Raw genomic sequence first — 20,765 nt, forward strand, 5'->3', positions numbered from 1 at the left:
AAAAAAAAAAAAAAAAAAAAAAAAAATACCATAATAATAAGATAATAATGCTAATAAAAAATGACACGTTATGTGTACGATAGTAAGACACAGGCAAGCAATTAAACTTGCAAATAAACCTAAACAATACACGTACCATAGATAGCTGAAGGTACTTATTAATCATAAGACCTAAAGATATAAAATTACATCAGTAACAGTAAGCAATGTTTGAGAACAGCGAAGAGGAAGGAAAAGAGAAACATGTGTTTAACGATTTATTAGCTATTTGGCAAATGTTATGATCTACATTTTAATTAGGAAATGGAAAGATAAAAATCCAAATATGACTCGAGTTGAATCTTTAATCACCCAAGTAAGTAATTGCTTTTTGAGATTCAATCGTATCTGAAGAATTCTCCTCTTCATACGTTTACTTTATTTTCTCGAATTTTGTGCTCTTATGTGAATGGAATCTGTAAGACTGTTCTAATTCCTTCACAATTCGATAAAGCCGAGTCTTGTGGGAACTCTACACAAAATGGACACTTTCGAATGTTGTATTCGTTGTATTAATTCATGTTTTTTTGTCCATTTACATTCCTACGGTCTCATAAAGTAAGGACACCGTCATACATCACTTTGGAATCACTTTTCATGGTTGAAACTTTTTAAGGCCAGTTATAGTAATACAGACAATAATTGTGCGCTGTGTCCGTTTCCCTCATAAGTACACTTCGAAAGCTATATAAAGTTTACATAAACTTATAAAAATTCAATATTCAAAGTTGATTAAGCGGATGGCTGAATGTTCCTTAGGTGAAGGAATCCGCATTGTCACAAAAACTTGAAGCTTAGCATTTGCGTTCTTGGTTGATCTGTATAGATTAAGTTTCAAAGAACCTTATGTACAATGAAGTGATCCATCCCTTTGACACTTTTCTTCTTTTTTTTTCATGTGACCAAACACTCAGTGGATGTAATGATATGGTGATGGTCAGAAAAAAATGGGAAAAGAAAATTATGGTGAATGTCCGAAGTCTGAGAAGTGTATGGCCAATCGGTAAGTGTTACGCTTTTGCCGCCGAAAAACGCACTGTAGCAACAAACACATAACAATCGTAATTAAATTATGATCCAAAAATAGGCGTGAGAGGTCCAGGAGGTTTAGTACATTCGTAATTTTGTTATTTTAAATTACAATTATAATCTGATTTTCATCGCGAAGCGTTGAAGACTAGACTTTTTTGTCATATGAACTTCAGTTTTCGTTATTTGAGAGGAGGTTTAAAAAAATTACCGCAGCCGGCCCACAATTTTCATACCAATTTAGAATGACGAAATACTATTACTTACTCACTTTTGTCGAGAATTTTTGGAAATTACAATTAGCTAAAGCTCTATAGCTTGAATACAAATGTATGTGGACAGTCATCTGACAGACACAGGGGCAGACAGGTTTAGATCGATTTAGAAAATGATTCTGAATTAGTGGTGGGTCTATTTCAACGGCTTCTGCGTGTTACATACGTCCGTACAAATTTAATATACTCTGTGCGGCAAGCGGTGCAGGGTATGAAAAGACAAGTCTTACCATCTGTGGGACAATGTTTTGTCTCTTCAACATTCTTTTTCGCCCAAACATCTCGCGAAAGCTTATTGTCATCGTTTTACAATACATTAAATCTAGCTATTGCTGCATCTGTTCCGATCAAGCAGTGTCGACCTCGAAGCAGGTGTCCCCCGTGGTTTAATAAGACAATTAAATATCACAATAATAGAAAAAACTCGCTATTCAAAAAATATTTGAAAAGTGGCTCTGCGCTCGACTATATCGCTTACTCGGTGGCGAGGCATAGATTTAACTCCCTCAACCATCATTATTACTGCAGATACCTTCAGTTTGTTAAGTCCTCTCTGTTTGCTAATCCTAAATTGTTCTTTAAATTTGTTAACTCTAAAAGAAAAATATCCGCATATCGTTCTCATGTTTCTTTTAATGGCTCTGATTCTTCGGATGATTTTGAAATCTCAAATCTGTTTGCTGAGTATTTCCGACGAAACTTTTCGATTGCTAATTTCGATTTATCAGCAAACTACCCATATCCTATAACTAACTCTGTCTCAATTCCTAACTTGGTTATTTCGGAAGACGATGTTCTTTAAATGTTTTTAAAATACAGTTGTTCGCGTGAACCTGACGGAATCCCATCATGTGTACTTAAATCTTGCGCTGTCGAGTTATGTGGTGTGATCTCAAAGATTTTTAACCTGTCCTTGTATTTAGGTGTTTTCCCTTCATGTTGGAAGAGTAGTTTCCTTATTCCTATCCACAAAAGTGGAAGTAGACAATTTGTTGAGAACTACAGAGGCATAGCCAAGTTGAGTGTCTTGCCCAAGTTGTTCGAGCGTATTGTGACTCAGTATTTGGCCTTTGCCATTAATTCGTATATTTCTCCGCGCCAGCACGGCTTTCGGAAAGGGCGATCTACAGTCACTAAATTGTTAGAGCTTACTTGTCATGTTTTCAAGGCTTTTTCTAGTGGCTCTCGCACAGATGTTATTTACACTGATTTAAGCAAAGCATTTGATATGGTTAACCATAGACTACTTATCTTTAAACTCCAAGCCTCTGGTTTCCCACCCTACTTAGTGAAATGGATAAACTCTTATCTGCACAATAGATCCTTCAGGCTTTTGTTTAACTTCATCACCTCGGATGAATCCCCCATTACGTCTGGCGTACCTCAAGGAAGTCACTTAGGTCCCATTTTATTTAGTTTATAAATTAACGATCTCCCATCGATGGTTAATTCCAGCCAGATCTTAATGTATGCTGTTGATGTGAAACTGTTTTCTTCCTTCTTTGTTGAATCGCAATCACGTCAGCTTCAAGGTGATTTGGATAATTTTGTTGCATGGTGCTCTTTGAATCTTCTGAAACTAAATCTGAGTAAATGTAAGAAGCTTTCATTCTCAAGAAGAAAGTCATTCATTACTCAGTATTTCATAGATTCGCATAAGTTGGAGGACGTCGATTCGATCACAGATTTAGGCGTTCTATTTGACCATAGGTTACGTTTTAACTTGCATATTGATCTCTTGATTAGCAAAGCTAGGTCCACGCTTAGTTTTATAAAAAGGTGGTCTAAAGAGCTTGATGATCCCTACGTTACGAAAAGGCTATACATGTGTTTGGTTAGACCCATACTCGAGTATGCCTCTGTTGTGTGGTCTCCTTCATATACGCGCTATGTAGATTCAATTGAATCTGTTCAAAAGCAATTCTTGCTGTTTGCCCTTAGAAATTTGGGTTGGGATTCTCCGTATGAAAATAGGTTGCTTCTGCTGTCCATACCTCTTGAGAAACGTAGGTTTGTTCTTGGCGTTTCCTTTCTAATTAAAGTAATAAATGGTGCCATTGATTCGCCTTCATTACTTGGTGAAATAAGCTTTAATGTCCCTAACCGCTTCCCTAGACACTTTATCTTGGTTAAGCTTAATCAGTGTAAATTTAATTATGAGCTGTTCAGTCCGCTCAGAGTCGTTTGCAAGAACCTAAATGACGTCTACCACTTATTCTCGTTATCGGACTCTTTAAAGTCCATTAAAGCAACATTGCTTAATACGCGCGATTTACCTATGTCTTACTTAAACTAGCTTTTAACCATAAACAGTCGTTACGATTCGAAAATGAATTATTGTCAATTTATTATCGGTTGCCAGGCTTATGCATGTTTGCGATGACTTAGGGATTCATTTGCAATTTGGTCCTGTACCGGTTGTAAGTGTGGCCCTATGCTGATAGTGTACATGCTTTTTTTTCTTTTTCTTTTTTTTTTTTTTTCTTTTTATTTGTTTTATTATACCGTTACTAAATTTTATTATTAATTAATATAAGTTTTGCATTAAGAGCCAATTGAACTCGACTGTTATTTGTTTAGTTGAGTTTCTAGTGTAAGTAGAATAAATAAATAAATAAATCCCCAGTTGGTCGCTTAAAAGCGCAATAATTTATCTTTATTAGCAGCAAATTTGCGTCTTTTCTTAACAACGAAATATTTGAATATAATTTATATCTCAATGCGAGCTACTATGTCTCTTTTATTTAGGTTTTCCAAATATCTCATCAACATCGCTATTTCTTCCCCATTTCCTCAATTGTTCAATTTCCAATGAATAGTCTTTTCATATTTTTGTTTTCAAATTTATGCCCATTTTTTACGGAGTTTTGTTTTTTTGCCATTGATTTCAAAAATGACATTTACAGGCAGGATATAATATATCACAAAAGTTCCCTGTAGTAACTCCCTATAGTAAATGTTGGTAGGAATTTGAAGTAAAGTTTAAAGTGGTAAAGAAAATTTGCTAACAATGACTGAATCGTCAAAGTTTACTTAATCTTGATATTGAAATTGTAATTGAAACGAAAGAAATTAATTCAAGTAAGGCAATAAGTAAAATATCTTCAAAGTATAACTTGCACTGTTACAGATCGAATGATAAAGTTTACATGCTCATCAGTTGAAGAATTTAAGGCAATGAAAATATAAGCAAACACTATTTGAATAAGAATGAAATAATGTAATTAGTGCAGTAAAGGCTTGTTGTGGTACTTTTTTAAAACAATGTAAACAATATATGTTTACATGTATGTATATGTATACATATTTAAATAAGATATACAAAACATGATTAGCACAACAAACAATGATTAGTCATCTAAAAAAAAAAAAAAAAAAAAAAAAAAAAATCTCTTTTTAAAAATTAAAAAAAAAAAACCAACACCAAGCAGTCTGTTAGAAATGTTAACGTCAATTAAGTTGTTGCACTCAAAACTGAGAATCACATAAAAGTGAACATGCTAGACTTCTAGGCACTATTGGCAAGCCCACATATCTATAAACAACTATATATATATATATATATATATGTGTGAACACTAATACTTTATACACTACTATGTAGTTAACTATGTGCGCTGTAAACGCCTCTACTTGATTATTCAATGGTCAGTTATTGTGAAATAAAACATATTATGACTCGCTGTCGGTATATTTTATCGTTTGTTTTTGCTGTTATATTGTATTTATTTATCCGTGCAACGACGTACGTGTAAATAATTTAGTAGCGACATGTTACACAAATCCACTTGTTTTTCAATCAGATAGCAATAAAATGAATTACGCGTATATATATATATATATATAGACATATAGACATATACGCGTATATATGTATACATATAAATCGAACAATTAACCAGCTAAACTTAATTTTAATAAATAAATAAATATAAATAATAATAATAATAATAATAATAAAAAAAAAAAAATAAAGAAAACTGGAATAATAACAATTACTGCACTGAAAGGTGGGTGTTTCCACTGCAAAAGTTGTCTCTTTGCAAATAGTTTTATAATTTGTTTGCATTTGTCAGATAATAATTTCAATGAAACATAAGCAATTTCATGATAAATTTGTTAACTCAATTGTTAATATATTTGTACATATTACCAGCTGCTTGGAAGAATGCCAACTCTTTTTTTTAACTATTTCTTTAATTTGATTGCTTCTAACAATTTCCTATAAAAACGAAAATTGTCATAAATTTACATTTAAATGCTTACCACTCAACAATACCATTAAGATATTATACATACATAGATGGAGCATAGACATTGCTTTGAAATCATGCATAGGAATACATAAATACGAGGGTATCTCAACAGAATTTATTAGTAGAGTATGTTAACCTAAGACTTCATAAAAGCAGTTTACGATTTTTTTGCATTACAAGGCTTGACAACAACATACAATATTCGTGTACGCACTTGAAACGCTTTTCATTTTTTTGCATGAAAGATAATTGTTTTAGTCTCATTGATTGAAAATTTTTGGAAACTTTCACTCACTGATTTTAGATCATTATTGATGGGTGTTGTTAATTCAGGCACAATGCATCGATTGATCGAACCGGGCGTTATATATATATTTTTGGTTTGAAAATTTCAATCATTGAGAAAGATATCCAAAATCAACTGTTGAGCCAGATTAGGTATCGGAATGTATCATATATTGTAAGATTCAATTATACTTGACACATTAATCAGTGTAGTACAAAGAAACTTCCAGTACTGAAAAGGCTTTGCGTTTATTAACACTTGCATATATTCACAACCAATGCAAAGATGCTCAAAACTTGATAGATATGTTATGTCGAAAACATCATCATCACAGTCGACCGACTCTTTATGGGTATAAATAAGTAAGGCGATCTTCAAGGGTTCGCTGCATAATTCTTACAGCATAAGCCAAATTGAACGCTTGAAGGTCGAACTTTCAACGAAGTACGCTCAAAATTGACGATTGTCCCCAGACGACATTGATACAGTGCGTGAAGTGTTGAAGCAGGCTCATCACTTGCCTTACTATGAGAATCGAAATCAATTATGTCGATAAGCATCCATAGTTCGACAGGAAATCTTCAGAGATTTAGTTTCACTTTTTTCAAAAATGTCAATAAATGCAAGGTATTCCGAGTTAAAGCGGCTGAACACTATTGACCGTGTCGGCCTTTAAAAAAAAATCAAAAGATTCAACGAGAATCGTTCAGGTGAAAGGATTGAAAAGTTTTACATATTTTCAATCGCAGTGTTTTCGAAAGTTATTTATGAAAATTGTTCTGCTTCTGTTCAGACATTGCTTGAGATTTAAGGTGTGACGTTCATATGTGCATATTTAATTCTACCGTATCCGGGTTGGTATAAGGGATAATTTGAAGCGTTAACCAACACCTCTTAGGCAGTAAAACAATCGACTTTATACGTTGGTTGGTAAGCAACGAGTTGTTCGCCAAAAGTCTTTAAACAACAAAGAAAGAAAATATTTATACATGAACTAGATCGATCATTGTGTACCCTACACCTTTGATTATTCGTCAGGAAAGAATAGAAATTAAATCTCTTTGCCTCACTTGTTATTAGAGATGTGTCTTGAAAAGTAGACCAGTGCGATCCGTACTTAGTGCAGCGAATTTATATTGAAAACCTCTATTCAATGTATGAAATTTCATCAGAGAATATCAAAAATTAGACCTTCTTCCGACGCTTAAAGGCTAATTTTTCATAATAATGGTTACAATGGGTTATAATGGGTTCAGAATTTCCATTCGCCTATTTTAACAAACCATTAATATTTACCGAGTTTTGTTTAAAAATATGAAAAATTACAAATTTTTTTCATATAATGAATACTTTCAAACATGACCTAACACAGGGAGCAGTTCACAAAATTGCCTCATCCAGTTAATTGTCAGGGTCCGTCGAAGTAAGTCGAAACATGTTGGTTTATCAAATTTCATTATTAAATATTGCGAAAATTTGCAGTATGTAGATGGAACATAAAGAAGACTGAACGAATATTAGACAGATTCCTCTTAATCGATTTAAAATTGATTCCGAATCGATTGGGCTAATAAAAGTCGAATCTATCTTAAATCGTTGTGACTATAAGCTTAACATACACTTATTATTAGAGGTGGTGTAAGATATAACAATAAGCATGCGATCTCCATTTGTGCAAACAACAAAGGTTTCTGAGTACTTAAGTGTATATGTGCTCATTGCGTATATATACACCGTCTGTCATACAATCAAATTTCAAAGTAAGATATGGTTGCCTGCGTTTACATATAGGTTTAAACGTATAGGCTTCATTGATCATTGCATTAGTTCAATGCGTCAGTGCACCAACTTTTATCTTTGCTGCATGCATTTGCATTGACCATAAAACAAAATCAAGTGCTATCTATATGCGTTTCGAAAATGGTAGGATGATATGAAAAATCGTCACATTATTGCTGCAATTGTGAATACTAAAATAATAATTATTGCCAAGTTGTGAAAAACAATAAAAAATTGGTGTTTGTTAAAAAAAAAGAAGAAAACATTATCTCCTCTCTTCGATGCGTTTTCTACTCAACACTCAATCATATGATTAATTTTTCAAGCACCTTATGGCTTTTCTGTCGTAATGGTGTGCAAGTGGTAAACTGTCATTTTTTTAGTGTATTGCATTAATGCAATAATGCGCGATGGGTATCTGCACTGTGTTCAGCTGTTTCGAGGAAAAATACTATACTACAAGAATGCATTGATTATACCGATGAGCATCCCGTAAGTTTTGAAGACACTTATGAAAACATGCTTCAAAGGCTCAAGAATTTATTTTTATTAACATGCAATATTTTATTACAACCCTCGTATTATACATATATATGTCTGCTTATTAAATCAGTAGGTTTGTTATAATTTTTCGTTTTCACTTTATTTCGCTTTATTCAAACAAGCGGAGGCTGTTATCAACATCCAGAAGTGTTTTTCACGCAGTGTGTTTAGCTATATTACATGCCACCACAATATTACACTCTACAGGTGGTGTGTTTGTTATGCAGCTACTGATTTATTTTATTTATTTCTCTCTTGGTTTTCTTGATTTTTCTTCTTTTATTATTTTTGAAATTTTCATAACAAATGCTTGTTTATGCATTTAATTCGAAATTAATTACAAATGTTTTGATTGTAATGTGATAAGCAACGTTTTACCACCGGATTTTTCTTTCTTTATGCCTACTCTTTAACATGAATATTAGTGTGTGGTTAAAGGAAATATTAATCATTTGTTTAAGATGTCAACCATTTTTCGCGTATTTGTGCATTGCAGAAACGCCTTTATAAGTTTTTCTAACTTTTTATTCATTTTAACTTGTATCATGGAAAGTCGTCAAATTTACTAATCAGCCATCTACCTACTGTAGTAGTGGCAGTCTTAAAAGAACTGGGTCGTTTTCTCATGAAATAACATTCAGTATTCCAAAAGACAAGGTATATGAACCGCACAAGATTAAACCGAATATCTTTTGACTGCTTGAAGTTAATAGCCGCGCGAAAACTATTCATTGGAATCCGTGATAAGAACATGACCTGAATGGGACATGAAATATTAATGATGCCAAGATAATTGTAGACTGCCCAAAAAAACTGTGCCAAAGTTTACACATAGGCAAGTAAGTATATAAAGAACCGTAGATAGGTTATGGGCTCAACGTTTTGTCAAAATTAACAAGCAAGAGCTGCTTTGGTCGTTTTCGATTCGGAAATCTCTTTCTCAGTGTTTGAATGGCTAACAAAAATTTTTAAAACCGAACTTACGTTGCAGAGTCTTCAGCGTCGAATTCATCGAGTATAATTTTAAATTGAAAACTCGAAGCAAATAACATAATAAAGTGACACTTGATCCACAAGGCATGTTTCAACAATGAATTACCCGAATTCTTACCATCGCGTCTTCAGTGTAAGCTGAGTAATAAGGTGTTCTTGTTTTTTCATTAATTATAATTTTAAAAGAAAAAGTATTACAGAGTTTATTAAGTCTGTACGGACGTCTGTACCATCCAGAAAGACTTGAAGTAGACCAATTGATTCGGAATCATTTTCTGAATCGATCTTAGCTTGTCTGTTCGTCTGCCCGTCTGTCCGTCTGATACCAGTCTATATATTCGTTTCTTCGATTTGCAAGTCACAATTTTCGAGGTATATTGACGTACTTTGTCTCAAGGATGACTGCTATTGAAAATAATTCAGGTAGGACAACCTTTTCGACTTCCTTGCGCATAACGCGTTATTTTGATAAATTGTCACTTGAAAAATAGGTTAATTTTCAGCATTTGGCTTAGTAATAGTATTTTGGCTTTCTAATTTGGTATAAAAACTTTGGATCGGCTGAAACAATATTTTGAAGAACTTGTCATAAAACCAAGATACGATATTTGTTGATGAAAATTCGTTTGTAATATTAATTTGATATTAAAATCAGTTCTCAGTACAACCGCAACTCTGTACAAGCGCTGTGGTCATATTCTTCTCTTTGTGCAAAAAAATTTTGCAATTTAAATAAGAGACAAGCATAAGGCATAATAGCCCCGGGGCCGCTTGATATAAATTCAAATAGATTTCATCTATTAGCAGACGCATCCCCTCAATGAAAAAAAATTAAAAAGTACCATCGTTCTTATCGACAAAAAATATATTGTGATTTCTCCAACTGATCCTTCCATAACAATTTCGCAATTCAGCCCTTTCGCTATTAAAAAAGCACTAGATGGCATTACAACGCATATAGACTCTATATCGATTTTACGCGACAGAAATTTACTTGTCCTGGCTGGGAAACCGAGCGCAACCGAAAAGCTCATAAAGTCTAAATCATTAGCCAATTTGTGCGCTATATCCGCTAAATTGCATGATAAACTGAACTCGGTAGGCGTAGTTTATGCCCCATGCTTAAAGCATGTGCCGGAAGATGAAATTGTGCGCGAAATGGGCAGTCAAGGAGTGACTGAAGTCTACAAATTCACCAAATTAAATGACGATGGAAAAACCCGTTCTCCTACAGGAAGAATTATTTTGCCTTTTGACCGCTATCGGCTACCGGAAACGGTTGATGTAGCTTGGTACAAATGTAAAGTAGAACTCTACATTCTAAATCCCATGAGGTGTAAAAACTGCCAACGCCTGGGCCATACGGCAAAAAGATGCATCCTGTGCTAACTGTGGTCTTCCTCCACATCCTGAAAACTGTACGCGTAGCTTCTGCTTAAATTGCAATGATCAACACTCTGCGTTAGACAAACAATGCCCACGTTTTATACAAATGCGTGAAATTCTAAAAATCAAAACAGAAAATTACTGTAGCGTGGGTGAAGCGCGACGCAAATACCGCGAAAGAAATCCATCTGTAGCCCAAGGAATTGGAAAAAGTAATACCTACGCTGCTGTTCCCTCGCAAATCGTGCATAGTAAGCCTTTAACTCAAACTCTTTCTAATGAAAAACGTGTTCCCCCATTAACCAAAAATTATATTGCGAAACCAGTTGCACCACCTGCCAAACATAACAATGAAAAAACTAAGGCAACACCAAATATTGAAAAAATTAAAACGACAACATATATGCTAAAATCTAATGTACTAAATTCTCCAAAATCTCCGGCTCTCAACTTTACTCAACAAATTACAAGTAGTAATGAATCCATTCTTTCATCCATTAATCAATCTTCAACTTCAAATTATTCACGTGCGCCCACTCGTTGCGCTTCAAATGTACCAAACCACCTAAGTGCAGATTATTCAGCTGGTAAGAATAAATCATTCACGAAAAATTCCTACAGCGACCTTCTCGACGGAGACGCTGACATGTCAACTTAACCTTAATTCTACTCTGCTTCCATGTCATTACAATTAAATAAAGTTTTTCAAAATCCTACAATGGAACATTAAGGGACTTATTAATAATTTTGATGAACTCCGTACACTCATAAGTGATTTTAATCCAACCTTTTTATCGCTTCAAGAAACCCATTGTAGAAGCTCTTTTAATCCTATTCCACCCAAATCATATACTGGATGCTTCGCGAATGCTGATCAAAATTCATATTCCAAACAAGGAGTAGGTGTTTTTATAAAATCAAATATACCTCACAAACGGATAAATTTAATCTCGTACATACAAGCCGTAGCGATACAAATAATGTTAAATATAAAATTTACAGTGCTTTCGCTCTATATTCCACCTTCGCAATCGTTTTCTTAGCAAGAACTCTACAGTTTATTCTCCGTACTTTCCCCCCCATTAATTATATGCGGCGATTTCAACAGCTAGAATACCATCTGGGGCTCAACAGTGAACAACACTCGCGGTACTGTTTTAGAAAAGGCCTTTTTTCAAAGCAACCTTTGCGTTTTAAATGAGGGAAAACCAACGCACTTCTCAACTCATCATACTTTTTCACATATTGATTTAACATGTTGCTCTCCATCACTTCTTCCTTTGGTGTCCTGGTCTATTTCTGATGATCTACATAATAGTGATCACTTTCCAATCATAATCGATCTTAAACTTTCAACATCCTCTGCTACTCCAGCAAAACAGGCCAAATTCCTCCTAGATAAAGCGGATTGGATCAATTACTCCAAACAGCTGGAGTCATTTTTGAATTCAAAGCCATTTAACGGGAACTGCAACCATAATACTGCTATTATGTCTAAAGCGATTCGCACGGCGGCTCATCTTTCTATTCCTCAATCCAACAGCTCTTTTAAACGAGCTAGGGTTCCTTGGTGGAACAACACGCTTTTGTTTCTGAGGAAAAATAAAATGGATTTATGGCACCGCTTTAAGAGATGTCCTGATCAGGATCATTTGTTATTATACAAATGCTCTATTCAGGAAGTAACTACGAAAATCAAAGCCACTTCATTTTGAACTTTTTTCGAGAGGAATTCACACAAATACATCAATGAAAGTTGTCTGGAACAAAATCAACAGACTTAATGGAACTTCAAATCTGAACGAAATATCTGCCATCGGCACTCCCAATGGAACTTTAACTGATGCAGATGAGATTTCTAATTACTTTGGAAAAGTGTGGTGCGAATACTCCTCTGACAGCAACTTCTCCAGTGCTTTCATCGAAAATAAAAGGACTCCAATATCTCTTTCAAATAATATTGATAGATGTGCCATGTTCCTAGAAAATTGCATATCCACCTTAGAACTTGGAAGTTGTCTCTCCAATTTGAAGGGAAGGACACCTGGTCTAGACCCCATCTCATACCAAATGATCAGCGCTATGTCTAAGTCTAGTAAAAAGAAATTACTGGACCTATATAATACGGTATTTTTGACTGGCCATATACCCTACATGTGGACATTGGCTACAGTTATTCCAATTCTCAAGTCAAAAAATGCCTCCATCGCATCGGACTATCGCCCAATCTCTCTTTTACCTTGGCTCTCAAAGGTATTGGAAAAGATTATGGCATCTAGATTATCTTAGCTTTTTGAGTCCAAGAATCTGATAACAAAGCAACAAGTTGGTTTCAAGCGGGGTAGAGGGTGCATCGACGCTCTGTTACATATTGATTTTTTCACGAGCAAAGAAATTTTCGAACGGAATCATGTAACAATTCTGTCTGTTGATTTCGAAAAAGCATTTGACAGAGTTGGTCTTCATGTTATTTTAGGACACTTGAAATCATGGAATGTTGGACCCAAATTTTTCAACTACATCAAATCATTCATGTCGCATCGGCGGTTTAAAGTTAGAATGAACAATCATGTGTCATGCGCCGTTAATGAATGGCAGTCCGCAAGGAATTTCTCTTTCTGTCACGCTTTTCCAGATCGCTTTCAACGAAATTAGCAAAATTCTTTGCCGTGTACCAAGAGTGGAACATTGCCTCTACGCAGACGATGTATACATTTTTACAAAAGAAAAACATAGCACGAAGACAATCAACATCCTCGAAGCTATTGGACGAGAGATTTCCGCATGGGCAAACTCGTCGGGGGCTAAAATTTCCATACAAAAATCTAAAAAATGCACATTTGTCGAAAGCAAATTTGCGATGCAGGAAATCTACTGATGCATATTAATGACTTACCAGTACTAAATGTGCCGACACTGCATATTCTCGGGCTCACTTTTTCCAACAAATATCGTTGGAAAGCACACTGTCTGCGGTTAGAAAACTCTATTTTAACAAGGGTGAATTTCATACAGTACGTTGCTTGGAGAAGCCATGCGCATATTAACACTATTGCTTATCTTACCAAAATGCTTGTGTTAAGCAAGATTGACTATGCTTTGATAATTTATGGCAATAGCTGCAAATCTAATATCAACATCCTTAAACCGGTCTACCACCAAGCCGTCAGAGCAAGTTGTTATGCTTTTCGGTCGACGCCCATAATTAATATTATAATCGAAACTGGTCTTTCAACTTTAGAAAATAGACTTAATGGGTTAAAAGCCAAAATAGTCCCCAAGCTCCTTAATTCAAACAAATCTATTCCCGGTGATGACGTGAGAAAGATTATTATTGCAAAGAAAATTCCAAAGTCACCATCTACAATTGGCTATTGTTTGTACGTCGCAAAGGAATTCAACATTCCCTTAAAAATTCTCCGCTCTTTTGGTGTTAAACCTCCATGGATTTTGAAAGACTGCTTTTTTGACATTTCGCTGTCTATGCACAAGAAAGAAAATACTCCAAATTACGTTTTCAGGAATCTAATAGCTGAAAAAACCCAAATATTGGAAAGTACTCGTTGGAGTCTTTTATACACAGACGGCTCAAAAACTTCTGGTCTGCCTCCCGCTTGTGCTGTGCTTGATGCTACAGGACGAGTTCTTCTCAACTACATATATCACGAAAGTACTTCAACTTTCACAACCGAAGCCAGAGCTGTCCTTCACGCTGCGAACCTTGCCCATAAAAACAAACTCAAAACCGTCATTGTTACCGACAATTTGTCTGTATTACAAGCTATTCGGAACCATTCGACTTCGAGATGGAGCACCATCAACAAATTAAGAAATATAATTACTACACCCGAGGGAAAAATTAAAATGTTGTGGGTACCAAGTCACATCGGTTTATTGGAAAATGAGCAGGCTGATCGAGCGGCAAAGGATGCCGCTTCTGCTCCTCTAATTGTGGATGATGTCGTGGAAAAGTTGGATCTTCAAAGATACATTGGAAGAAAAGTTAAAGAGAAAATTGCAGAAGAAAATTTAAAATACCATCATCAACACTACTCTTCCATTAACCCTTAATTAACTCCACCTTTATATACAACTAATGTTGAGAAAATGAAGATCCAAACATTTTCGCGAATTCGCCTTGGTCATACAATTGCAACTCACCAATGGAGCTTGAAGAAGTCTTCCTCCCCAATCTGCAGTTGTGGACAAACTCTCACCATAAAGCACATTCTCTGCGACTCCCTCAACTTTTGCTTGGCTAGAAGTATTGCATTTGGAACAATTAACCACGTGGACATTCTACAATCAGAGGAAGAATTCAATATATTACTTTTTAAATACTACTAAGCTCATTATCTAATATCCATTTATTTAAATTAGAGCCGATACCCTGTGTTGCTAGTGCTCAATGTCTTTTTTTCAGTCTAAGAATTTATTTCATTAGTCTAAAATTATAATAATAATAATAATAATAATAATAAAATCAGCTCTACCGAGTTTGGACAGCGTAGGTCTATTTTTTGGATTTTAAAGGCTCTAATGAAAAATAAATTTTTATATGCCAAGAAAACTAATTTTTAATATTTTCCGTAAAGTAAATCCTTCTATGGTGGCAAAGTCTAATTTGTGGCTTCCTGTGATGAAAGGAACTGGAAAATGATAAAATCCAATCTGAGGACATTCATGAAAATTACGGGTTAAAAAAATGGATGAATAACAGTATTAGTGTTGTAGAACATCTAATGGTCGACCTTGACCGACTCGAGTCTTGTTTCTATCTTCGGCTTATAAAACCTGATAAAGATTATATATTAGTTATAACCTTATGATATATGCAGCAATTACGTCGAAAACTTGCTGGCATCTTTTAGGCGTTCCCCTGACCATAAAGTTTCCAAGCTATGTGATCAAAAAATTTTTATAGCTATTTTTTTTGGTCCTGATTAAGCAGGCGATGTTGAGAAAATTTACAGATTCTCGGCCGAAAGATGAAAACATATATAATACATGACGAACAAGCCCGATCGATCATTAACTATTTTGCACCATATATATTTTTGCTTAACATAACTCTTCATTTATTTTCCGGAAAAAAGCAGGGGCTACAGCTTGTTTTCAGAACAAAGCGCATTCATTCCATGGGAGCCCTTATACGTAAGTTGGCCCTATTTGTGAAGTGACGTGGCTCAAATTTAGCAAATTTAATTTTGTTGCCAACGTTCTCATAAGAACCCTTATACTGGGTAGCCAAACAAAAAATGGACTTACGTGGCCAAATTTGCTGCAGTTAATTTTCATATCAAATTCCTTTTATAATATGAATCAATTTTCGTTATAAAATTCTACAAATCAGATCAATCTGCCATAGAAAGGCTTACTTTTCGTAGGAAGGGGGTTTAGTTCATCTGTCTCAAATTTTTCCTGTCATACATACGAATAGCATAGCACACGAAAATACAATGTGTCAGCTTTTTTTGTTACAATATGTCGGGCATTTGCAAATGTTTTTCATAAAAGGGCCATTCCAAAGTAAGGTATTCGACGGGTTTGATAAATAATTGCAAAACCGTTTCGTTCAAATGCATTGTCAAAACATGTCAATATACTAAAGTTTAGTGGAACTAACTCAAAAATTGCGGTTTGTGGGTTGGGCACAAAAACATGGGATGGACGGGCGTGCTTAAATCGATTAAGAAAATGATTCTGAATTGATCGATACAATAAAATCGGTTTTAAAGCAAATGTATAGTAAGCTTTTCTCCAAGTTACCAAGCACCCACACAAACTTTCTATGCCTTATACTACAAATGCGATGGACTATAAAAATTCCTTACAACTTCTCTTCATATCTATCATTGTATGATGGGGGGTGTACTCATTTTGACATAATGTTTGCAACACCAAGGAAGAGAGCTTCAGAGACCTTGTAAAGTGTACATACTCTTAACCATCATGAAATTTTGAATTGATTAAGCCAGGTCTGTCCGTCTGTGCCTGCGTGGTATGTATTTTTGACACTCTCCCGGTCGCAAATATAAGGGAATCGACTTCAAATTTAATAAAAACATTGAAGGTGTTTGCACGCAGCTTGCTATTGAAAATGGACCAAATTGACCAGAACGTAAGCCCGCCTTGAAGTGTCAACTAAACGAGACTCCGCTCACAACCTAATGGATTAACATTTTTGTTACAATAGCGTTGATATGGGTATCAAATAAAAGAACTTGAAGAGTATAATGCGACAAGATAAGTATGTTTATACTACATTAGTGTGGTGAACGTCACGATAAGTTGGATAAATTTGCGGATTTGCGGATAGAAACGTCGTCCATATGGGTACGAAGTAAAAGTGCTTGGAGAGTAGAATGCGAAACGTCAAGTGTGTCAATTCTAAATTAGTTACGCTAGTCGTCACGAAGTAAAAGGTAAAAGATAAACTTTATCCCACTTACTTTTTTATGGCAAGCATGAGATGTCAAAGATTTTAATGGTGGTGAATGTGCGAGATTCGACTCTAGTCGAATATAAATTTCTTACTTGTTTTTTTGTTTTTTTTCTTTTTTAACCGACCAGTAGTCATTCACTCATTGGATGCAGTGATACTCTATGCTTTGCGTGCAAGCACCATAGTTGTCAGAAAGGATTTTATAGGGATATAATTAATAAGTTTGCTGCGGTATTTTTAGAATTTAGAAAGTGAACGATCAACTCGCTTACCGCAAAGGGAAACTTCTAAAATGGCGAAAATCGATAGTGTAGCAGGTTTATTTACAATAATACTACTTTTAAGCGTAACAAAAGGACTAATATACAAATATATATTGTGGGCATACATAGATGAAGTACAAGCACGTATATAAGCAATAAACGAAAATGCATCTAAATATTGAATCCTTAGTGGGTTATGCTAAATGGCATAATAGCGAAGATAAATAATTGGGTCGAGTATAATTGTCTGACGATTTGAAGGTCGATAACGTCTATCGTCGTACAATACGAACCACCTATGCTAAAGAGTATAGTATACAAGCAGCTCGCATAACAATAAACAAAGCAATATAACTTGCAATCTTTAGTTATGTGGAACTCAAATTTTATGCGTATGTCAGGGGTTCAAATAAAGCGTTAAATTGTGCCTTCTTTGCATATCAAAGCGTTATTCTTGAGCTTTAGAGAGTAGCACAAAAACTAGAGCAGTGCTTGCTCTGCTTAGCTGGATTACGATAGTTAAATTATAAAATTTTAATTGCACCTCGGATGAATTCCCCGTGACGTCTGGCGTACCTCAAGGCAGCCACTTAGGTTTATTTTATTTAATTTATACATTAATGATCTCCGATCGGTGATTAATTCCAGTCAGATCTTAAAATACGCTGATGATGTGAAAGTGTTTTCTTCTTTCTCTCTAGAATCGCAATGACATAACCTTCAAAGCGACTTGAATAATTTGGTTGCATGGTGCTCTTTGAATCTTCTGAAACTAAATCTGAGTAAATGTAAGAAGCTTTCATTCTCAAGAAGAAAGTCATTAATTACTCAGTATTTCATAGATTCGCATAAGTTGGAGGACGTCGATACATTCACAGACTTAGGCGTTCTATTTGACCATAGATTATATTTTAACTTGCACATTGAGCTCTCGTTAAGCAAAGCTAGGTCCGCGCTTGGTTTTATAAAGAGGTGGTCCAAAGAACTTGATGATCATTACATTACTAAAAGGTTGTACATGTGTTTGGTTAGATCTATACTTGAGCATGCCTCTGTTGTGCAGTCCCTTTCATATAGGTGCTATGTAGATTCAATTAAATCTGTTCAAAAGCAATTCTCGCTCTTGGTTGGAATCCGATTGCCTCTCTTCCCCCCTATGAATATAGGTTGCCTCTGTTGTCCTTACCGTCTCTCGAGAAATGTAGATTTTTTCTTGGCGTTTCCTTCGTAATCAAAGTAATAAATGGTGCTATATACTCGCCTTTATTACTTGGTGAAATAAGTTTTAATGTCCCCAACCGCTTCTCTAGGCACTTTATCTTGATAAAGCTTAGTCAATGCAAATATAATTACGAACAGTTTAACTCGCCCAGAGTTGTTTGCAAGAACCTAAATTATGTCTATTACTTATTCTCATTATCGGACTCTTTAAAGTCCATTAAAGCAACATTGGTTAATACGCGTAATTTACTTATGTCGTGCTTAAACTAGCTCTTAACCTTAAAATATGACGATGAGTCGAAAATGAATTGTTGGTAACTATTATCGGTTGCCAAGCTTATGCATGTTTGCGATGGCTTAAGGGTTCAATGCGATTTGGTCCTGTACCGGTTGTGGATGTGGCTAATTGCTAGTTGTGTACATGTTTTTTTTCTTTTTTTCCTTCTTATTTGTTTTATTGTACTTACACTAAGTTTTAGTATTAATTAATTTAAGATTTACTTTAAGAGTTAATTGAACTCGACTGTCAAAATTTTTAGTTGAGTTTCTTGCATAATTGGAATAAATAAATAAATAAAGTGCAAAACGATACGTAGCAGATTAGACCGAAAGTAATATAAAATGTTCGTACTATTGACATTTAAGACGATTGACTAGGTGTAGCTGAACGTGAGTTGCTGCAATCTAACGTCACGAATCACAACTGATTGTCGTTATATTCTCGGTAAAACAGCGTACGACCCCGTAGGGCGTAGGAATTTTAGAAGTACTGAAGCCGGCTGTACTACCTGGCTCGTTTAATAGATCAGACGTTGCTTCTTCCGATGAACATTAGTTGTCATTGATGACTTGTTGTCTATTCGGGGAAGACTTCCGTTCCAATGAGGATGCTTAAAGAAAAGAATGTCTAATGTGAATAAGGTAAAAAGATTAAATGTCCTTTCGGCAAGAGCGTAGCTCATTGACTTGCGCCAGAGAGATAGGCAAAATATGTATTTTTTTATCAGTTTCTTAAAATAATTGCTTTTTTCAATTAAAAAACAAGTTATTTTGAACTTCTAACATGTGATCGGATTATTTGCAAGCTAAGTGCAAGAAAAGGATATGATAAACGGAAGCGCTATAAGTAACATATTTTAACTCAAAAGATTCAAAGTCATTTGAAAGTTCAATGCAAAACAATCCTAGCTAATCACCTAGCGCTCACATTTAGAATATAGTTTACATATAAAGCATTGATGCGACAATATGAAAGATCACCTCCGCGTCGAATATATTTTATGGGGGGAAAAAGAGAGGATTTGGAAGGAAGGTTGTTATCCCAAAAAAAAATTTTCAGTTCGAAAATATAATCTCATGTAATATAAAAAAGAAATGGGCAGGGCTTGGATGAGTGGTGATTGCACTAGGGTTTCATATTTTTTGTCGAGCCGAATTTCTTCGTGTATGAAAAATGGCTATGTTCTTTTTGGAGAAAACATTCTGTGGACAGCAAGGAAATAAATGTCTTTATTCGACAGAAAGGTCTTGCCACCGAAACTAAGCGTCTTCCTATCACAGAACACGCAGTTTCATCCAAAACCTACGTTTGAAGGCATTCTTTAAATTTTCTCCAAGAGCCTTATTTTAAGAGGCGAAAGGTCGAATTAATTACTCTCTTGTATGTTGATTATAGAGTGCATGAGACGTAGTGCTAAACTCTGCATATCTTTAATAGACGGGATATATCTTGTATACTTTACTAATAGCTAATTCGAGCATTTATTACGCTTTTGTGAGTACTCCGTGTTCCGTCCTATTGACACATTTGAACCTAAACAACAAAACTAGATAGAAAATTATCTTGAAGGACAATAGCGCCACCTTTAGGTGAAAATGATTTCCATTCTTTACTCGTTAAGCTTGTGTCCACACAAAATGTGTCTGTCCAGTTTCACCTTGGAATTTGTGCAGGTAGTTGCAAAATCTCCTCACATTTTTATTATAATTTTTCTTTAATCTCTAATAAATTGTAACCTTAAGTTAGTAACATATTCATCTGTTAACCATTTGTTTAATTATTTTCTTTGTACATTTGCAATTTCAGCTTTGGCATGTTTCATGACACAGCTAAAATAGGCTGCCATCCACGTGTTGGATCTATAGTGCACATAATGACACCAACTTTTGGGGCCGATACTTTACAAGTTTGCTGGTCAAACTGTAGCCGTAAATTTATAACACATTTTCTAGAGTAAGACTTTCATCTTC

At 35.0% G+C, this 20,765-nt stretch overlaps 1 protein-coding gene across 3 annotated transcripts in view; it reads left to right on the plus strand.

Moving 5' to 3' along the window:
• The window catches only part of LOC119637297 (A disintegrin and metalloproteinase with thrombospondin motifs 7), a 39,656-nt gene that overhangs the window by 16,077 nt on the left and 2,814 nt on the right, over positions 1-20,765 (plus strand). For all 3 annotated transcript variants that reach the window (XM_038033234.1, XM_038033235.1, XM_038033233.1), the window contains exon 9: positions 20,602-20,748. In XM_038033234.1, coding sequence (XP_037889162.1) covers positions 20,602-20,748 — 147 coding nt within the window. The remainder of the gene's footprint in view (positions 1-20,601; positions 20,749-20,765) is intronic.

The sequence above is a fragment of the Glossina fuscipes genome, unplaced genomic scaffold (genome assembly GCF_014805625.2).
Source record: "Glossina fuscipes isolate IAEA_lab_2018 unplaced genomic scaffold, Yale_Gfus_2 59, whole genome shotgun sequence".
Lineage (NCBI taxonomy): Eukaryota > Metazoa > Arthropoda > Insecta > Diptera > Glossinidae > Glossina > Glossina fuscipes.